General features: G+C 48.0%; 1 protein-coding gene across 2 annotated transcripts in view; it reads left to right on the top strand.

Moving 5' to 3' along the window:
- The window catches only part of ABCA1 (ATP binding cassette subfamily A member 1), a 162,169-nt gene that overhangs the window by 94,584 nt on the left and 46,395 nt on the right, over positions 1 to 21,190 (top strand). Inside the window, exons 21-28 of one of the 2 annotated variants that reach the window (XM_075316595.1) lie at positions 6,453 to 6,592; positions 7,826 to 7,963; positions 8,115 to 8,335; positions 10,815 to 10,889; positions 12,357 to 12,566; positions 12,962 to 13,010; positions 13,099 to 13,212; positions 13,344 to 13,492. In XM_075316595.1, coding sequence (XP_075172710.1) covers positions 6,453 to 6,592; positions 7,826 to 7,963; positions 8,115 to 8,335; positions 10,815 to 10,889; positions 12,357 to 12,566; positions 12,962 to 13,010; positions 13,099 to 13,212; positions 13,344 to 13,492 — 1,096 coding nt within the window. The remainder of the gene's footprint in view (positions 1 to 6,452; positions 6,593 to 7,825; positions 7,964 to 8,114; positions 8,336 to 10,814; positions 10,890 to 12,356; positions 12,567 to 12,961; positions 13,011 to 13,098; positions 13,213 to 13,343; positions 13,493 to 21,190) is intronic. The other variant, XM_075316604.1, reaches the window with a different exon arrangement.

Genomic DNA, 21,190 nt, shown 5'->3' with positions numbered 1-21,190 from the left:
TCCCTAGTCCAAGCAGTTGGACCATTAGTGATCAGAAAGTTATCCTCTATGCTCTGCATTTGAGTTACCTTGTTTTTTTTTTTTTTTTTAGAATAACACTTTCTTTGTATTAACAAAGAGAATTTAATATTTCTTTGTCGCTCCATTGGGAGACCCAGACAATTGGGGTGTATAGCTACTGCCTCCGGAGGCCACACAAAGTATTACACTTTAAAAAGTGTAACCCCTCCCCTCTGCCTATACACCCTCCCGTGCATCACGGGCCCATCAGTTTTATGCTTTGTGTTGAAGGAGGCTGACATTCACACAATGCTCCACATTTAGTCAGCAGCAGCTGCTGATTATTTCGGATGGAAGAAAAGAGGGCCCCTAACAGGGCTCCCGGCATGCTCCCTTCTCACCCCACTGAGTCGGCGGTGCTGTTAAGGTTGAGGTACCCATTGCGGGTACATAGGCAGGAGCCACATGCCGTTTTCCTTCCCCATCCCTTAGGGGCTCTGGGTGAAGTGGGATCCTAACCGGTCATCCAGGCACTGGGACCGGGCTCCCTCCGCAGCCCCTGGTGGTATCTGCCGGACAGGAGACTGAGTATCGTCAGGGACAAGGCCCTGCAACTACAGGTACTCTGTATCCCCTTTGGGACGGTGCATGGAGCACCTGGGCCTCAGACGCTGCAGCGCCTGCAGTGTTGATTTTTGTCCGGGACTACCGCGCCGAGAGTGCCTGCTTGCCGGCCGCGGTTTTTACTTTAGTCCCCGGCTTTTGCGGCCTAGTACATTGAACTCCCGCCCCCGGGCCTGCCAGTCAGGGGCAAGGGCGGGACGGTCGGTCTGACGCCGACAGTGAGGGCTGGAGCACACATAGCTGTTCTCCTCCCCCCTCACTAATCCCTATGGGGCACCAGATTCCCGCACTTTTTGTAAGTACGCCCCCGGCTCCCTCCTCCCCTGTGAACGCCGACAGCCATGTTTTTGCACATTCTGCCGGTGGAGGACGTCTGACTCAGCTCTGGGAGACCCGAGGCAGGGAATCTGGTGGCCACACACCGCTGGAGCGGTTGGTAAGCCACACCGGTTACCGGTGCTGGTCCCCCTAGGGCGCTGACCTGTATATAGATACATTATATTTGCATACTTTTCCGGTTCAGCTGTACTGTTAAGGGCAGTGTATCTCTTGTGGCTATATACCCTCAGTGTTCACGCTCCTGGGGGACAACAGCATGTCGTTCACAAGGAGCAAGGGGGCCAAGGCATAGGGTTATTTTGCTACCTGTACCTCTTGTGCGGCTATGCTACCTGCAGGTTCCACCTACCCTCATTGTGTGCAATGCTCGGCCCCTGTGACACTCACTCAGCCGGAGCCTGAGGCACTAGGGGGTCCCTCGGCACAGGTAGAACCGCCGGCCCCCCCTGTCCAGATGGCAGGGACAGAGTTTGCTGTTTTAGCTGACAAACTCTCTGAGTCGCTTTCACATTCCATGGCTCAATCTATGGATAAATGGTCTGCTAAGTTTCTAGAGGTTTTGCAGTCCAGACCGGCCCTTACACAGGCCCCGGGCACTGCGGGATCACCCCCAGGCCCCTCTCGGTCTGCGACTAAGCGTGCTCCTGGTGTGGCCCCTAGTTTTTACGTGCAGGACTCCGGCACGGACCGCAGTCCCAGACCAGCTAAGCGGGCTCGCTTAGAATCTTCCCCGTCCTCATCACGCTGTTCGGGGTCTCAGCTTGAGGATTCTCTAGAGGAGGAGGCGGAGGTCGCAGCTCAGGACTCTGACCCTGACGTTGCTCTCAATCTTGATACACCTGAAGGGGACGTCATAGTAAATGACCTTATAGCGTCCATCAACCAGGTGCTAGATCTTTCTCCCCCAACTCCGCCTACAGAGGATTCGGCTTCACAACAGGAGAAACACCAGTTTAGGTTTCCTAAACGTACCCGGAGTGCTTTCTTCGATCACTCTAACTTTAGAGATGCTGTCCAGAAGCACAGGGCTTTCCCGGACAAGCGCTTTACTAAACGCCTTAATGACACACGTTACCCCTTCCCTGCTGACGTGGTTAAGGGTTGGGCTCAGTGTCCCAAGGTGGACCCTCCAGTCTCTAGACTGGCGGCTAGATCCGTAGTAGCAGTGGCTGACGGTGCATCGCTCAAGGATGCCACGGACAGGCAGATAGAGCTGCTACTGAAATCCATCTATGAAGCCATAGGCGCGTCTTTTGCCCCAGCCTTTGCAGCAGTGTGGGCACTCCAGGCTATCTCAGCTTGTCTGTCTGAGATTAATGCGGTCACCCGTACCGCTGCGCCACAAGTAACATCTTTGACTTCTCAGGCGTCAGTATTTGCATCCTACGCCATGAATGCTGTCCTGGACTCGGCTAGCCGTACAGGGGTAGCATCCCCAATGCTGTGGCAGTCCGCAGGGCCATGTGGCTACGTGAATGGAAAGCAGACGCTGCTTCCAAAAAGTTCTTGACCGGTTTGCCTTTTTCTGGCGACCGTCTGTTTGGCGAGCGATTGGATGAAATTATTAAGCAATCCAAGGGAAAGGACTCGTCCTTACCCCAACCCAAACCAAATAGACCTCAGCAACGGAAAGTTCAAGCGAGGTTTCGGTCCTTTCGGCCCTCAGCCAGATCCCAATCCTCCTCGTCCAACAGGCCACAGAAGAGCCAGAGGAACTCTTCTGCATGGCGGTCTAAGTCACGTCCTCCAAAGACCGCCTTAGGCACCGTCTCCAAGGCGGCCTCCTCATGACTTTCGGCCACCCCAAACCGCATCCTCGGTCGGTGGCAGGCTCTCCCGCTTTTGCGACGCCTGGTGGCCACATGTCCAAGACCGATGGGTGAGAGACATTCTGTCTCACGATTACAGGATAGAGTTCAGCTCTCGTCCTCCGACTCGTTTTTTCAGAACATCTCCGCCCCCCGAGCGGACCGTAGCGCTTTTTCAGGCGGTGGACACTCTGAAAACAGAAGGAGTGGTGATCCCTGTTCCCCTTCAGGAACGCGGTCGCGGTTTTTACTCCAATCTGTTCGTGGTGCCAAAAAAGGACGGCTCATTCCGTCCCGTTTTGTACCTCAAATTGCTCAACAGACATGTGAAAACCAGGCGGTTTTGCATGGAATCCCTCCGATCTGTCATCGCTTCGATGTCCCAAGGAGACTTCCTAGCGTCAATCGACATCAAAGATGCCTATCTCCATGTGCCGATCGCGCAAGAGCATCAACGCTTCCTGCGTTTCGCCATTGGGGACGAACACCTTCAGTTTGTGGCACTGCCTTTCGGCCTGGCGACAGCCCCTCGGGTCTTCACCAAGGTCATGGCATCCGTCGTAGCGATCCTACACTCTCAGGGCCACTCGGTGATCCCTTACCTAGACGATCTCCTAGTCAAGGCGCCCTCACGGGTGGCTTGTCAACACAGTCTGACCGTTGCTCTGGAGACTCTCCAGAGGTTCGGGTGGATCATCAATTTTCCAAAGTCAAAATTGTCTCCGACCCAGTCACTGACGTACCTCGGGATGGAGTTTCATACTCTCTCAGCGATGGTCAAGCTGCCGCTGGACAAACAGCGGTCGCTGCAGACAGGGGTGCAATCCCTTCTTCAGGTCCAGTCGCACCCCTTGAGGCGCCTCATGCACTTCTTGGGGAAGATGGTGGCAGCAATGGAGGCAGTTCCTTTTGCGCAATTTCATCTGCGTCCACTCCAATGGGACATTCTCCGCAAATGGGACAAGAGGCCGACGTCCTTAGACAGGAACGTCTCTCTGTCTCTGGAAGCCAAGACCTCTCTTCAGTGGTGGCTTCTCCCCACTTCTCTGTCGAAGGGAAAATCCTTTCTGCCCCCATCCTGGGCTGTGGTCACGACGGACGCGAGCCTGTCAGGATGGGGAGCAGTTTTTCTCCACCACAAGGCTCAGGGAACCTGGACTCCGACAGAGTCCTCCCTTCAGATCAATGTTCTGGAGATAAGGGCAGTGTATCTAGCCCTCAAGGCGTTCCATCGGTGGCTCGAGGGCAGGCAGATCCGCATACAGTCGGACAATGCCACGGCGGTTGCGTACATCAACCACCAGGGCGGCACTCGCAGTCGTCAAGCCTTCCAAGAAGTCCGGCGGATTCTGCTGTGGGCGGAGGCCACAGCCTCCACCATCTCCGCGGTTCACATTCCGGGCGTAGAAAACTGGGAAGCAGACTTCCTCAGTCGCCAGGGCATGGACGCGGGGGAATGGTCTCTCCACCCGGACGTGTTTCAAGAGATCTGTTGCCGCTGGGGAACGCCGGACGTCGATCTCATGGCGTCTCGGCACAACAACAAGGTCCCTGCATTCATGGCACGGTCTCAGGACCACAGAGCTCTGGCGGCGGACGCCTTAGTTCAAGATTGGTCGCAGTTTCAACTGCCTTATGTATTCCCTCCTCTGGCAATGCTGCCCAGAGTGTTGCGCAAGATCAGGTCCGACTGCCGCCGCGCCATCCTCGTCCCTCCAGATTGGCCGAGGCGGTCGTGGTACCCGGATCTGTGGCATCTCACGGTGGGGCAACCGTGGGCGCTCCCAGACCGACCAGACTTGCTATCTCAAGGGCCATTTTTCCATCTGAATTCTGCGGCCCTCAACCTGACTGTGTGGCCATTGAGTCCTGGCTCTTAGCGTCCTCAGGGTTGTCTCAAGATGTCATTGCCACTATGAGACAGGCCAGGAAACCAACGTCAGCCAAGATCTATCACAGAACTTGGAGGATCTTCTTAGCCTGGTGCTCTGAGAGGGGGTTTATCCCCTGGCCGTTTGCCTTACCCAGGTTTCTTTCCTTCCTTCAATCTGGATTGGACAAGGGTTTGTCTCTCGGCTCTCTCAAGGGCCAAGTATCGGCGCTCTCCGTATTTTTTCAAAAGCGTCTAGCCAGGCTTCCGCAGGTACGCACGTTCCTGCAGGGAGTTTGCCACTTAGTCCCACCTTACAAGCGTCCGCTGGAACCCTGGGATCTCAACATGGTTCTACGGGCTCTTCAAAAACCGCCTTTTGAGCCGCTGCGGGATGTCTCTCTATCACGTCTTTCGCAGAAGGTGGCATTTCTAGTGGCGGTTACTTCACTCCGTAGAGTGTCAGAGCTGGCAGCACTGTCATGCAAAGCCCCCTTCCTGGTATTTCACCAGGATAAGGTGGTTCTACGTCCGGTCCCGGACTTTCTCCCTAAGGTGGTGTCCCCTTTTCATCTCAATCAGGATATCTCCTTACCTTCATTTTGCCCTCATCCAATTCACCAATGTGAAAAGGATTTGCATTTGTTAGATCTAGTGAGAGCACTCCGGATCTACGTGTCTCGCACGGCGCCACTGCGCCGCTCTGATGCGCTCTTTGTCCTTGTCGCTGGCCAGCGTAAGGGTTCGCAGGCTTCCAAGTCAACCTTGGCTCGGTGGATCAAGGAACCGATTTTTGAAGCCTACCGTTCTTCTGGGCTTCCGATTCCTTCAGGGCTGAAAGCCCATTCTACCAGAGCCGTGGGTGCGTCCTGGGCATTGCGACACCAGGCTACGGCTCAGCAGGTGTGTCAGGCGGCTACCTGGTCGAGTCTGCACACTTTCACAAAACACTATCAGGTGCATGCCTATGCTTCGGCAGATGCCAGCCTAGGTAGGCGAGTCCTTCAGGCGGCGGTTGCCCACCTGTAATAGGGGGCCGTTGTTTTGGCTCTTTTTATCGAGGTATTCTTTTACCCACCCAGGGACTGCTTTTGGACGTCCCAATTGTCTGGGTCTCCCAATGGAGCGACAAAGAAGAAGGGAATTTTGTTTACTTACCGTAAATTCCTTTTCTTCTAGCTCCTATTGGGAGGCCCAGCACCTGCCCCTGTTCCCTTCGGGCTGTTTGTTCTTTTGTGTACACATGTTGTTCATGTTGAATTGTTCTGTTGGTTCATGGTTTCAGTTCTCCGAACATCCTTCGGATTGATTTTACCTTAGACCAATTTTTAAGTTCCTCCTTCCTGCTTTGGCACCAAAACTGATGGGCCCGTGATGCACGGGAGGGTGTATAGGCAGAGGGGAGGGGTTACACTTTTTAAAGTGTAATACTTTGTGTGGCCTCCGGAGGCAGTAGCTATACACCCCAATTGTCTGGGTCTCCCAATAGGAGCTAGAAGAAAAGGAATTTACGGTAAGTAAACAAAATTCCCTTCATTTCTCATTGTATAGTATGGATGTAATCAATTTAAATTACAGAGGATCTTTACAAAAACCTTGTTTAAATTATCATGTAGACTGCTCATAAAGGCAATGGGAAATAAAACAAAGGGCAGAATACATAGAATGAGTAGTCTTCTCATTTGTAAATTACGATGCAGTGCTCAGATGCTACAGATCTTTTCTTTTCGCCACGGTTGTGTGTCTGTGGAGCTTTACTGAGGCATGCCGGCATGCTTCCTCATCTGTGCCTCTCTCCAATTTCCCTCCAGGCTCACTGTTGAAGAACACATCTGGTTTTATGCACGACTGAAGGGACTTTCTGAAGAAAAGGTAAAAGCAGAGATGGAACAGATGATAAATGATGTTGGCCTTCCCAATAAGAAAAAATCCAAGACAAGTCAACTGTCAGGTAATGCACTTTTAATATGGAGACCTGCTAATGTTACTCTAGTGCTAGCTGTACTGCTACAGGTTTAAGGATTCTACAGTACTCATATAATATGATCAAAGCAGCATCTTCATTTTAGGGTTTACTAGATCCTAGTAGAGGTAGCTACACTATATGTTAATGTCTCATTCTTTATGACACTTACAAGATGACTTAAGGCTGCTTTACATGCTTCAATTTGTCGTGCGATCACAATTGCAATCGCACCCGCCCCCATCGTTTGTGCGATATGGACAATTTGTTGCCCGTGTCGCACAAAGTCGTAACCCCCGGTCACACGTACTTACCTTCCAAACGACCTCTCTGTGGGCAGTGAACATCCTCTTCCTGAAGGGGGAGGGACGTTCGGCGTCACCGCGACGTCACACAGCGGCCAGCCAATAGAAGGGGAGGGGCGGAGATGAGCGGGACATAAACATCCCACCCACCTCCTTCCTTCCGCATTGCCAGCGGGACGCAGGTAAGCTGCAGTTCAGCGTTCCTGGGGTGTCACATGGAGCGATGTGTGCTGCCCCGGAAACAATGAACAACTGGCTCAGAGAAGGACGTGCCATTTTTAGAAAATGAGCAACGTGTCAACGAGCAACGATAAGGTGAGTATTTTTGCTCGTTAACAGACGCTCATAGCTGTCACACGCTACGATATGTCAAACTATGCCGGATGTGCGTCACTTACGAAGTGACCCCGATGACATATCAATTGATATATTGTAGCGTGTAAAGCCTGCTAAGGAGATTGGCCAAATGTATGTACAGACAGCAGTTTCGGGGTACATGCTCCTCACCAGTGCTTAGTAATAGGTGGACCAAAGCTCCAAATTAGCTTTTACTAGTGGAATTATTAATATTTATTTTTAAAGCACTATTAATTTCAGGGTTCTGTACCTATGTAAAGGGTTTCATACATATTACATACATGTATCATAGTTATTACAAACATAAAATAAACAAACTGTCAGACTGGTACAGAGAGGAAGAGGACCCTGCCTAATGAGGAAGGTGACAGTAGGTCGAGCGGTAATGGAATGTGTCAGGGTTATTTATCTTACATTACTTATCGTTCTATTGATTGTCTTAATGTTCGATTGTGTAATGAATGTGAATGGCATCTTAATTATTTTGTATTGAATGCAAAGATCTATACTTCTGGACTTTGCATACTGTTTGATAACATGTATGACTTTTGTGTTATAGGTGGTATGCAGAGAAAACTGTCTGTAGCCTTGGCATTTGTTGGGGGATCAAAGGTTGTTATTCTTGATGAGCCCACAGCTGGGGTTGACCCCTATTCAAGGAGAGGCATTTGGGAGCTGCTACTTAAATACAGACAAGGTAAATAATAAATGTATCACGTGTCTGTATAGTGGGTAGAAGTAACACGTGGTGCACCTGACAACGATAATACTTTTCAAGAAAAACAGTAATGGGATGCAAAATGTGAGTGTCTTAACTCAGAATATCTATTTTATGGTTTATGATACAGGAAGAACAATTATCCTTTCCACACATCACATGGATGAGGCTGATATACTTGGAGACCGAATCGCTATAATCTCACAAGGAAAATTATGCTGTGTAGGATCTTCTCTGTTTCTGAAGAACCAACTTGGGACTGGCTACTACCTTACATTAGTGAAGAGGGACACGGACTCCTCTCTTAGCTCCTGCAGGAATAGCAGCAGTACAATGTCTTACTTGAAAAAGGTACATTTAGTTCTTTTGATGATTAAATTTACTTAGAAAAGTTAACAAACCTGCATGAAATGAACGAAAGAAACAAAATATGTTTCACCAGTAAAGTTTCCCATGTGTTATATTGCTGAAATGAATGTTTAAAGCTTAGCAGTGCACCTCTGGTTGACTATTGAGACCAATGGCATTGTCATACCATTGGGCAAAGTTGCACAGTCTCCCATGCTGAAAGCAGAAGCCTGTGAAGCATTGGAGGAACTCAAGGACACTGATGTTGGCCGTAATCAGCCATCTTCTAATTAGTGTTTGCAAGCTCTATAGAAAAGAGCTTGTAAATGCCCTACCACCTTGCATAGAGGACCGGCCTCCTCTTATAGATTGCAGCAGTGGCCAATAACCTAGGCAATGAGCAGTAAACAATATAATTATTATATGTTAATTGATGTATATGTCTGTTTAAGGTGGTTGACCAGTATTCTTCTTAAAGAGGACCTTTCACCAGTTTGATCATATTAAATATCATGGACTAGTCTATGCAAGCTGAATAAAGTATAGCTTTTATTTTTAAATAAAAAAAATACATTTCTGCGGTGCACCATTGGTGTGGTCAAGGGTCAATGCACAATTATGCCCCCTCAATCAACATTCCATACCTTTCCCTTTAGTTTGATGGATAGTGCTCACTGTTTTATTACATATGTAAATTACGGTGCTTAAGTGCACCCTTGGTGTGGCCAAGTACTTAGTGCACCTTTATGCCCTCTCAATCAACATGCCATGCCCATCCCTTTAGCTTGATTGACAGCACTCACGGTTTTATTGAATATATAAATTACGACTCTTGAGTGCACCCTTGGTGTGGCCAAGGGCTCAGTGCACCTTTCTGTCCCCTCAATCAACATGCCATGCCCCCCCCTTTATTTTGATTGACAGTGCGTACTGTTTTATTGAATAGGTAATTAGGGCTCTTCAGTGCACCCTTGGTGTGGCCAAGGGCTCAGTGCACCTTTCTGTCCCCTCAATCAACATGCCATGCCCCTCCCTTTATCTTGATTGACAGTGCATACTTTTTTATTGAATATGTAATTTAGGGCTCTTCAGTGCACCCTTGGTGTGGCCAAGGCCTCAGTGCACCTTTCTGTCCCCTCAATCAACATGCCATGCCCCTCCCTTTAGCTTGACTGACAATGCTTGCTTCCCCAGAGTGACCACTGCCTAAATGAAATCCTCGATTAAGCATAGCCACACTTACTACAGGAGCCGAAAAAAAGGCATGGACACACTATCAGTGCATCTGTGCTCTCACTCCTCCCTCCCGTCTGTGGCATTTGACCCCTGCAAAAAAGATGACACAGTAGGGAGCCAGGCACCAAGGAACCCTCCTTTGCAATGTGATAGTTTTCTGTACATTTAAAGTTCTAACAATTACACTACAAGTATGAGTGTTATGGGGCAAAAGCTTTCTTAAGACTGTATAAGTAAAAGAAAACAGGTTTTGGGGGTGACAGTCCCACTTGAACTGAAGAACCCTTTAAAGATAGTTCAGATTAATAAGTGCGTATTGGTTGCAACATTTATGCCAAAAAAGTAATTCAGTAATGCTGGTAGGTCTACTAAAGCACTAAAAACGTCCTCGTGTTTAATTGATATAACTCCATACAGGTACATGTATAAGCAAGTTCATATTTTATAATTGACCTTTTCATTCTTTATTATTTTATTAGCTGCAGTTCTATACATGTATATATATATATATATATAATTATTTTTTTTATTATTATTTTTTTTTTTAAATTGGTAGCATCTTACACATCTTTGGCCATTTCCTATTTAATTACCAAATAATTCTTACTGATAATCCATACCTTGGCGTTACCATTAGCTAGATCACTGCCTGATACTTCATTTAACATCTGGGATGACGGTACCCCCGTCATTTATGGGCAGGAAAGCAGCAGATCAGCTCTTCCCTGCAAACAAAATAGGAGCTCGATGCTGGCAACGCCAACAGGAGCGGGGACCACAGATGCGGTGATTATTAAAAATAGCAAACATACCAAGGATCGGAAGAGAGAAACCAAGAGTAGGGTAATTATCAAAAAATAGCTCCTTTTCTAATCCTACACCTAACCCTCCATTCTATCCAATCAGAAATGTAACTATAAGTGTTGTAATCACCGCCACTGTTGCCCCTGAACCTGATGATGATAGGGTCAGATTAAAAGGCAACCACTTGTCACGTAGTGGCTAATGATTGATATGCTGCCAGATTTTAACATTTTTGTAAGCGACTTGCTTCCTGCACAGTACACATCTCCGATAACTAACAATCTCCCATTGCCTATTCTTCTACTATACAACAACCAAGGCCACTTCTTCTGTAAGGAAACTGTGCTTGTCTATGCTGCTTTGACAACACGATTCACCAATTAGTCAGAGTCAGTAGACTCCAGCCTGTCTGTCCACCAATTTTTTGACATTTTTGTTGCAGGAGGATAGTGTGTCCCAGAGCAGTTCGGACGCTGGGCTGGGCAGTGACCATGAAAGTGATACTTTGACAATAGGTAAGTACTGATTTTTCAATCCAAATTGCACAAAAAACATGGTGATATCCAGCATACTTTATCAACCAGTGTTTGAGAAGGTTAAAACATGTTCCATTTTTGTGTTACACTAATCTGAAATTGGTTCAACGTCCTAAACATGAAATGTGCCTTTGATATCAGTGTAAATGAAGAATAGAACGATACTTCTAGCCCTTTGTGGGACGCTCTACTAGGATCCAAATACTTAGCAATATATAATAAATAACTGAGCACTCCCATTAGGTAATGAAACAAATGAAGCAGCAAGTTCAGTATTTAGGTGAAAATGTTTCGGTCATAACAAATAGACCTTCATCAGTTCACGTGCTGCTGTTAAGGAAATGCCTGGATAGGTGTCGTGAGTTGTGTAAGCGGTGTCCACTGTTATAGAAGGTGGACCCTGCTTACACAACTCAAACCACCCATCCAGGAAGTTCCTCACCGGCAGCACGTGAACTGATGGTCTATTTGTTATGACCAAACATTTTCACCCAAATACTGGACTTGCTGCTTCACATAATAAAAATTTGTTTCATCATCTATTGGAAGTGGTCAGTTATATATTATATATTGGATGTGCATGTAACTTCTGAACCAATATTTTCCTTCCCTTGCTTTATAGTGTAAAGAAATACCTGAATTAGTTAGAGATAACATAGACTCCAGTTTCGAAGAATCAACCATGTGATATTGGCACATTACATCTAAAGATACCAGTATATATTACCTATTCATCAAAACTTTTACAGTTTTGATAAGTCGCATTTTTTTTTTGCACAATGCTGAGTTGCGCAAAAATATTGCGACTTTCATGGTTTTTACGGCACTTTGGATTTGCACCACCAAATTGGGCAAAGCTAGGGAGGACCCTGGCTGGGACGAGATGTAGTTATGCCCATCCGTCTGATTCATGAGAAGAGGTGCCATTTTTTTAAGCCAGACATGCTACTTTTGTCCTTGACTGAGTTGTATTTCTGGCTCAGCACTCGGTGACACATGCCTCTCAGATGAGGTGCCAAAATCATTAAGTGGCGTGTGCATCTTAATAAATTTGACACTTCTTCTATTCCATCAAGACTGAGCATATGCGTGAAACAGCCTCTATATCTTTAAAGGCCCCATAATTAATAAGTTTAATTCAAATGAAACCCAAATTGTTAGCTACATCAAACAATCATCGTCTGTTTTGACGAAACAAATGATTGTTTAAAAGAAGGATTGGGCATGTTGGATTTTCTCGGTCAATGATAACTCTTGAGGCATCATCAGCCAAAAACTAACAGCTAAAGTGGTCAGAGATACTTTTATCCAAAGCTCATGAACAACCGTTTATCCAGTCGATTAACCCATGTCATATTTTTTGGGGGGACCTTTCATATCTACTACTATGTATATGGACCAAACATAAAATTCTCACAACAGGCTGTTTATTCTTGTCTTGTATGGGTCTCACAGATGTCTCTGCCATTTCAAACCTCATCAACAAACATGTGCCTGAAGCCAGACTTGTAGAAGATATTGGACACGAACTCACCTATGTCTTGCCTTATGAGGCGGCAAAAGAAGGAGCATTTGTTGAACTATTCCATGAAATAGATGATCGCTTATTTGACATTGGTATCTCCAGTTATGGCATCTCAGATACCACTCTTGAAGAGGTAAAAACGTTAATGATCAATATCCCCTTTCTTATTTCAGTTCTGAAGGCTTACATAATTACAACTGAATAGCTTGTTGGTAGAATTCTGATTCTATAATATTTTGTTTTTGTGTCTTATTAAGCCTAGTCTTCTATCTTCTTGTGCTTGTCTGAAAAGAAAGATGCTGTTAGAAAATCACAAATGGAGTCCATTTTGAACTACGTTTGTGTACTAACAGTCTATAGCTCTATCTGGGATTCAGTCTATGTCCCACTATATGGAGCTTCAGACGGCACTCATAGATGTAATGCAGAAATGCTGTCTGAACTGGGCCCAGGTAGCCCATGTATTTGCTTGGAGACAAAAAATAACTGGGAACTATACCTATTAATATTGTTTTCTGATTGTTACAGATATTCCTAAAAGTGGCCAATGACACAGGTGTTGATGCTGAGACATCAGGTAATCAGTAATATACAGTACAAGGTGGTTGATAAATTTATCATATTTGGTTGCTTTATAAATTGTTTTCAATCCCTTAATTTTCTAGATGGGACACTACCTGCCAGGAGGAAAAGATATGCCTTTGGAGACCACCAGAGCTGCCTACGACCTTTCACAGAAGACGACAATTTAGAAACCAATGACTCTGATTTGGATCCAGGTAGGTGTGCTAACATATTCATTCATATTACTAGGACATTTCTCTCTTTACAGTCTCGAGTAAGAAATGTTACTACCATGATAAGCTTTCATTCTGAATTCCTTTTATCTTCATCTTGTTACCTCCTGCAGAATCTCGGGAGACCGATTTTCTCAGTGGCATAGATGGCAAAGGATCCTACCAAATGAAGAGCTGGAGTCTGATGAGGCAGCAGTTTACAGCCTTGCTTTGGAAGAGGTTGTTGTACGCCAAGCGCAGTAGGAAGGGATTCTTTGCCCAAGTGAGTAAACATTTGAAATGGCGACTAAAATGGTGAAAGGTGACAAGACAGCCACAAAATATTAGAATGAACAATTGTATTTTATTCCATCTAGCCCTAACAGTAAATAGTCTGTATAGATAATTATGTAATGAATCTGACGGTGACATTGGGGAGTCATTAGGCTTGTGTGTAATAATCACACTGCCAGTCAAATCTTGTAGTGTGTAAACTCCGAGCTTGTAAAACTGGATCCAGTCCAACTAATTCTGGCTGAGAAGTATTATCTTTTGCTTTTGCATGTGTCTCTGGACATAACTGTACACACAGGTCAATAAAAATTGTGGGAATTTTTCATCTAGACCTTGTAACGTTTTTACATGTGCCGAACAGCACCATCTTTTTGCTGCACAGGTTTTTACTGCTCGTTAAAACCATATGTCATTTATCATGGATTACAAGTTTTTTAATTAGTTTTTTTTTTAAAACAAGTGCTGTTAAACTGCTGCTATTCCCAGTTAGGCCTGGTCCAGATATGCGTATGTAAAATCATCGATTTTTCATCCTATAAAACTGACATTATTGCATCCATGCTGCATTCTGTATGTCCATTTTACATATCTGTATTATAGTCGTATGGCCGTTTTTTACGTCTGTGTGCCACACATATTTCCGTTTTGTACATCCACATGGCATCCAGTTTTTACATGAACAATTTCGTAAATAATGAAGGAAAAACACAGTTTTCAATCTTAATAATTCTAATTTAAAAAAAAAAAATGGAAGACATACTGATAGTAACCTGTATGTGATCCATTTTTGGGCATCCATTAACTTCCAACTGACAAGTCTGATCCAGAATACTTCTATGTTTTAGGCCCCCTTCACACGTACGTGCCTCCGGTACATGTTTGGCAGTTTTCTCACGTACCGGAGACACGTACACACGTAAACCTAGGTATGCCTATGGTGTCGGACACACGTAAGTATTTGCGAATGGAACGTGTGTCCGTTACGTACTTACGTGTGTCTGTGTGTTTCTCACGTTGACATGTCCGTTTTCTTTCCGGCATCACGGGTGTCACACGGAACGCAAACATGTCACACGAAACACACATGGACCACGCGGATGTGTTCTGTGTGACACGCACCGGAGAGAAGACATGTGTCTGTGAGAAAAAAAAAAAAACATTACTCACCTTCTCCTGCCCTCCTGTCTCTGCCACTGCTGTCACTTGCTGCTGACCGCCGCTCATTATGCTCATTGCATATTCACTTCACTGCGGCCGGAAGCAGCAGCGGGGAGTCGGCAGGACCGGAGACCGAAGATCAGCACCACGGACAGAGATGCCAGGGACAGGTGAGTAGAAAGTTCCAGCCCATAAACACGGGTCACAGGAGGGCAAAACGCACCTCTGACACGTCCGTGAAAAACGTGCATGGTTTTTCACGGACGTGGGAAGGGGGCCTTACACACAGACCATCAGTTCCTGTGTATAAACATAAATGTGATCTACCACACTGACTTGCATCTGGTCTTATGCTACCCCTTTTGCATACGTCTGAACAAGCCCTTAAAATAACATTGTTTTATCAAACTGCAAACCTTAAGAAGAGGGTGCCATTCAACATATGTGAAAACATCCTTAGAGGTTTTGTTGTGCACCTTAATCTTATAATAAACTGGCAAATAGCACTTTAGTTACAGTAGCCTCTCTGTATCTATATTTCTGTTTTTGGTTAGATTTTAGTCCTGTCCTCTATAATTTCCATCACCATACTGTAAAAAAATTTAACTTATCTAAAAATGTGTCACTATAGTGCTAGAATATGATACATATTTGAAATTTGATAGGGCAGAATTGCTGGTAACATGCATAAAATTCTGAAGCACTCCCAATAATTAGGTTCTGTAGGAAGTGTATTGTAGTAAACTAGGAAACCCCCTTTTCAATCCCTATTTTTCCACCCAGTAAAATAATAACACCTATACCCACCATTTCAGTGGTGTTGTCACTGGCTCTCCCGGGGCTTGTGTGACATTATGTCATGCAAACTATGCTGCCAATCGCTTTCCGCTCCTCCCTTATGGATGTTATTGACATAACAATGTTATCTGATACCTGCTACCAATCTCTTCACGTGCCCCTTCTATGGATATTATTGACATAATGTCATGTGATCCCTGCCGCCAATCCCTTTACACGCCTCTCCTATGGATGTTATTGACTTAAAAATGTCATGTGATCCTGCTGCTAATAAGTCCTGGCCTCACATTCTTCTACTTTGGACAAATCAAGACAATCAGAGGAAGTAAGAACTGCGACTGCCTTCTCACGTTTTCCAGACATTAATTACATTAGTAGGAGAGGAGAGTCAAGCCATTGGCTGCAGGGATCGCATGAGATGACAATGTCTTATGGTCTCGGAAGAGCTGCGCTGGCACCAGAGGGGAGTATAGATGTTATTTTATTTACCGGGGCAAGCATAGTAGTAGTGAACAACCCCTTTAAATTTAGGTACGTCATCTTTTTCTTGAATTCATGCATTTATGTTATGCTAATGTTATTTCCAGTCATGTAGGTAATACCCACTGCAATAATGTTTTCATTTTCCAAAAATGACACTTGGATTTTGAGTGGTGAAATCTGGCAAAAATTCTACTTTCTTTGTCGCTCCATTGGGAGACCCAGACAATTGGGGTGTATAGCTATGCCTCCGGAGGCCACACAAAGTATTACACTAAAAGTGTAAAGCCCCTCCCCTTCTGCCTATACACCCCCCGTGCTCACGGGCTCCTCAGTTTTTATGCTTTGTGAGAAGGAGGCAGACATCCACGCATAGCTCCACAGCTTGGTCAGCAGCAGCTGCTGACTAGGTCGGATGGAAGAAAAGAGGGCCCATAACAGGGCCCCCAGCATGCTCCCTTCTCACCCCACTTTGTCGGCGGTGTTGTTAAGGTTGAGGTACCCATTGCGGGTACACAGGCAGGAGCCACATGCTGTTTTCCTTCCCCATCCCTTAATGGGCTCTGGATGAAGTGGGATCCGGATCGGTCTCCAGGCACTGGGACCGTGCTCCCTCCGCAGCCCCTGGGAATCTGCTGGATAGGAGCTGAGTATCGTCAGGGACAAGGCCCTGCTACTATGAGGTACTCTGTGTCCCCGTGGGGACCGCGCATGGAGCGCTGGTGCCATACACATTACAGCATGCTGGGTGTGTTAGTGCGCCGGACATGGAGCGCTTGTGCCAGACACTTTCCAGCTCTGCTGGGTGTGTTAGTGCGCCGGACATGGAGCGCTTGTGCCAGACACTTTCCAGCTCGGCTGAGTGTGTTAGTGCGCCGGACATGGGGCGCTTGTGCCAGTCACTTTCCAGCACTGCTGGGTGTGTTAGTGCGCCGGACATGGAGCGCTTGGGCCAGACACTTTCCAGCTCGGCTGGGTGTGTTAGTGCGCCGGACATGGGGCGCTTGTGCCAGACACTTTCCAGCACTGCTGGAGGTGTTAGTGCGCCGGGGGACTACGCGCGGCCGCGCTTATTGCCGGCCACGCTTATAACTTTAGTCCCCGGCTTCTGCGGCCTAGTGTCGTTTATTCCCGCCCACAGGCCTGCCAGTCAGGGGAGGGGCGGGACGCTGCACGGATCGTCAGCGGAGGGCTGGAGCATACATTAGTATCCCCTCCCTCCTCACTCAGTACAGTGGGGCACTGGGTTCCCGCACTTTTCTTGGGCACGCCCACGGTCTCCTCCTCCTCACAGAACGCCGGCAGCCATTCCTGTCAGCGATTCAGACGCTGGAGAGGAGAGACAACAGGGAGACCCAGGCAGGGAATTTGGTGACCACACAACCGCTCTGAGCGGTCGGTAAGCAGCACCTGTGGTGCTGGCCCCACTGAGTACCGAAGTGTATATATATATATAGGCTTATAGGCTATACATTGCACTGTACGGTCGCTCTGTTGATTCTTGGCTATATACCCTCCTGGTTGTTCTCAGAGGAGACAACATGTCATCTGCAAAAAGCAAGGGTGCCACAGCACAGGCGTATTTTGCAACCTGTACCTCATGTACAGCTGTACTACCGGCAGGTTCCACTGACCCTCATTGTGTGCAATGCTCGGCCGCTGTAGCACTTACTCAGCCGGAGCCTCTGCTACAGGTGGCCCAGTTGGATCCACCTGCTACCACTGTCCAGGTGACAGGGACGGAGTTTGCAGCCTTTGCTGACAAACTGTCTGAGACTATGGATAAATGGTCTGCTAAAATACTGGAAGCTTTGCAGTCCAGACCGGTGATTCAGGCCCCGGGCTCTATCCAATCCTTGACCCCTGGTCCCCCTCAATTGGAACGGCAAAGTACCCCGGGGGTAAACCATAGGTCCCAGGGTGAGGTCTCTGACATGGACTGCAGTCCCAGGCCGCCCAAGCGGGGTCGCTGGGAAATTCCCTCCACTTCATCACACTGTTCAGGGTCCCAGCAGGGGGACTCTCTGGAGGATGAAGCGGAGGTATCAGATCAGGATTCTGATCCTGAAGCCGCTCTCAACCTAGATACACCTGAAGGTGACGCAGTAGTGAATGACCTTATAGCGACCATCAATCAGGTGTTGGATATTTCTCCCCCAGCTCCTCCAATTGAGGAGTCTGCTTCTCAGGAGAAATTCCGTTTCAGGTTTCCAAAGCGTACATTAAATATGTTTCTGGATCACTCTGACTTCAGAGACGCAATCCAGAAAAACCGAGACTGTCCAGACAAGCGTTTTTCCAAGCGCCTTAAGGACACACGTTATCCCTTCCCCCCCGAGGTTGTCAAGGGCTGGACTCAGTGTCCTAAGGTGGATCCTCCAATCTCCAGACTGGCGGCTAGATCCATAGTTGCAGTGGAAGATGGGGCTTCACTCAAAGATGCCACTGACAGACAGATGGAACTATGGTTGAAATCCATCTATGAAGCTATAGGCGCGTCTTTTGCTCCAGCATTCGCTGCCGTATGGGCACTCCAAGCTATCTCAGCTTGTCAGGCGCAGATTCATGCAGTAACACGTACATCTGTCCCGCAAGTGGTGTCCTTAACCAATCATGCGTCGGCGTTTGCGTCCTACGCCATTAATGCTATCCTGGACTCTGCGAGCCGTACGGCGGTGGCATCCGCCAACTCGGTGGTACTCCGCAGGGCCATGTGGCTACGTGAATGGAAGGCAGACTCTGCTTCCAAAAAGTTCTTAACCGGTTTGCCATTGGCTGGCGACCGCTTGTTTGGTGAGCGATTGGATGAAATCATTAAACAATCCAAGGGAAAGGATTCATCCTTACCCCAGTCCAAACCAAACAGACCTCAACCACGGAAAGTACAATCGAGGTTTCGGTCCTTTCGGACCGCGGGCAGATCTCAATTTTCCTCGTCCAAAAGGCCTCAGAAAGATCAGAGGAACTCCGATGCATGGCGGTCTAAGTTACGTCCTAAAAAGACCGCCGGAGGCACCGCTCCCAAAGCGGCCTCCTCATGACTTTCGGCCTCCTCAAACCGCATCCTCGGTCGGTGGCAGGCTCTCCCGCTTTTGCGACGCCTGGCTGCCACAAGTAAAAGACCGATGGGTGAGAGACATTCTATCTCACGGTTACAGGATAGAGTTCAACTCTCGTCCTCCGACTCGTTTCTTCAGAACATCTCCACCCCACGACAGAGCCGAGGCTCTTACGCAGGCGGTGGGCACCCTGAAGGCGGAAGGAGTGGTGATCCCGGTTCCTCTTCAGCAACGGGGTCACGGTTTTTACTCCAACTTGTTCGTGGTGCCAAAAAAGGACGGATCCTTCCGTCCCGTTCTGGACTGTGAGGTATCAACCGGCTGTATTACAAAAGGCCGGTATGTTTTGCAGAAGCGTGGGTGCTCTGCAATGTGAAACTGGCTGGGACCTGTGGTTCCACAGGATTGCATTCATGCAGAGCCATGGAAGGGTGTGTGATGCTGATTACACACTCCTTACCACCTGTGGGTGTGGCTCCAGGGGTTAAAGCAATCCTGTCTCTGAACCTGGGTGGAGAGTGTCGAGGGCAGTCTAGGGAGAGACTGGCTCTAGACTTCCAGTGTGTGTGCTGGAGATGGAGAGAGCAGAAGCAGGGTGTTTTGCACTCCTCCGGAGACCTTCTTCTGAAGGAAGGGGCTTTTAGGTCCATGTGTAAAGCCATGTGGCTGGAGCCAGGGGGAACCTGGAAAGGACACTAGCCACCTTAAGAGGAAGGTAACTGGGATTGGACCTGGGGTCTGGATACTGACAAGGGTCAGTGACACATGGGTGGCAGTCCAAAAGTGTGTGGACTTTATATTATGTGTTGGTCTTTGAGGAGAAAGCCAACGAACGGCATCTTTATGTTATGTGACCTGATATGGTTTATGGACCTGTTAATAAACCAGATGGTCTGTTAAAGAGACCAATTACTCTGGCGTGCTTTAATCCTGCTACCTGATGTGTGGCCCACATACACTTGGGGCCCACATTGTCACATTATGGTGGAGAATGCGGGCATATGGCCTGGTTGCTAGGGGCAACGCAGCCTGGTTGCTAAGGGCAATGCAGCCTGGTTGCTAAGGGCAACGGCCTAGGACATATTCCTGTGGATACGGACTGCTTGCGGTGGATCGGCGGGTCCACGAAAATTTTTTTGAAGCGGTTTGCGGTGGATCGGCGGGTCCACGAAAATTGTCTGCGCACTCAAGCAGCTGGCGGTGGATCGGCGGGTCCACGAACAGGGACAGCGCTCTCAAGCACCTGGCGGTGAATCAGCAGGTCGTTGGGGACCTGTGCTGCAGTGGCGAGAGTCAAGCGACTGGAGGTTCCAGGCCAGCCGGAATTGCGAGGCCCTGCTTGGTGAGCAGTGATACACCACAAGCTGGAGACCCTGGTTGTACGGGCGGTACAACCCGGAAAGGTTAGTGGTTCTCTAACCCCCCCCCCTGTCTTTGACCACCGGGTATTACCCATTGGAGCGCCCCTCCTGTTCCTCTTTTCGTTGCAGCATGGAGGAGCTCCTGAACCAGCTGCTGCAGAGCCAGCAGCACCAACGGCATGTGCCTGGAGGTCCAGTGACAGCAGTGGGGGCTAAAAGCCAAAAAGAGGGAATGGTCCCTGCGGACGTTGTGGAGGAGCTGTACCTGGTCCAGGGACAGCAGGAGCTGTCAGTGTGTAGCGATGTCGCAGCCATGGACCAGTTTGAGCGTACCCTTCGGGGGCCAGTATGGACACTGGGTGCCCAGGGAGACAAGGGCAAACGGTGTGAACTGGGGGCTAAGGACATTGCATGGAAACCGCAAAAGGGGGCGGAGTCCCAGAAGGGAATAGTTGCCCATAAGGGGGTGGAGTCCCATAAAGGGGTGGTTGCCCATAAGGGGGTGGTTGCCCATAAAGGGGTGGTTGCCCATAAGGGGATGGAGTCCCAGAAAGCGGTGGTCCCCCAAAAGGGTGCGGAGCATCCCAAATCCAAGGGTGAAGTGGCGCAGATGGACTGTAGCCAGGGACAACAGTGTTCATGCCACAAGTGTCCTGTTTGCAATATAGACCACCCATCCGACGAGAAGCCACGTCTGTGTTCCGTGGAAGTGGATGGGGAATCTGTAACAGGAGTCGTAGACTCAAGGAGCTTGGTGACCCTGGTGAGGGCCACCTCTGATGTCCACTTGATTCCTGGAAGGAAGATCCACGTCGGCTGCACCCACAGTAA

This window comes from Anomaloglossus baeobatrachus, chromosome 1 (genome assembly GCF_048569485.1).
Source record: "Anomaloglossus baeobatrachus isolate aAnoBae1 chromosome 1, aAnoBae1.hap1, whole genome shotgun sequence".
Lineage (NCBI taxonomy): Eukaryota > Metazoa > Chordata > Amphibia > Anura > Aromobatidae > Anomaloglossus > Anomaloglossus baeobatrachus.
This window is presented reverse-complemented; position numbering and strand designations above follow the sequence as displayed.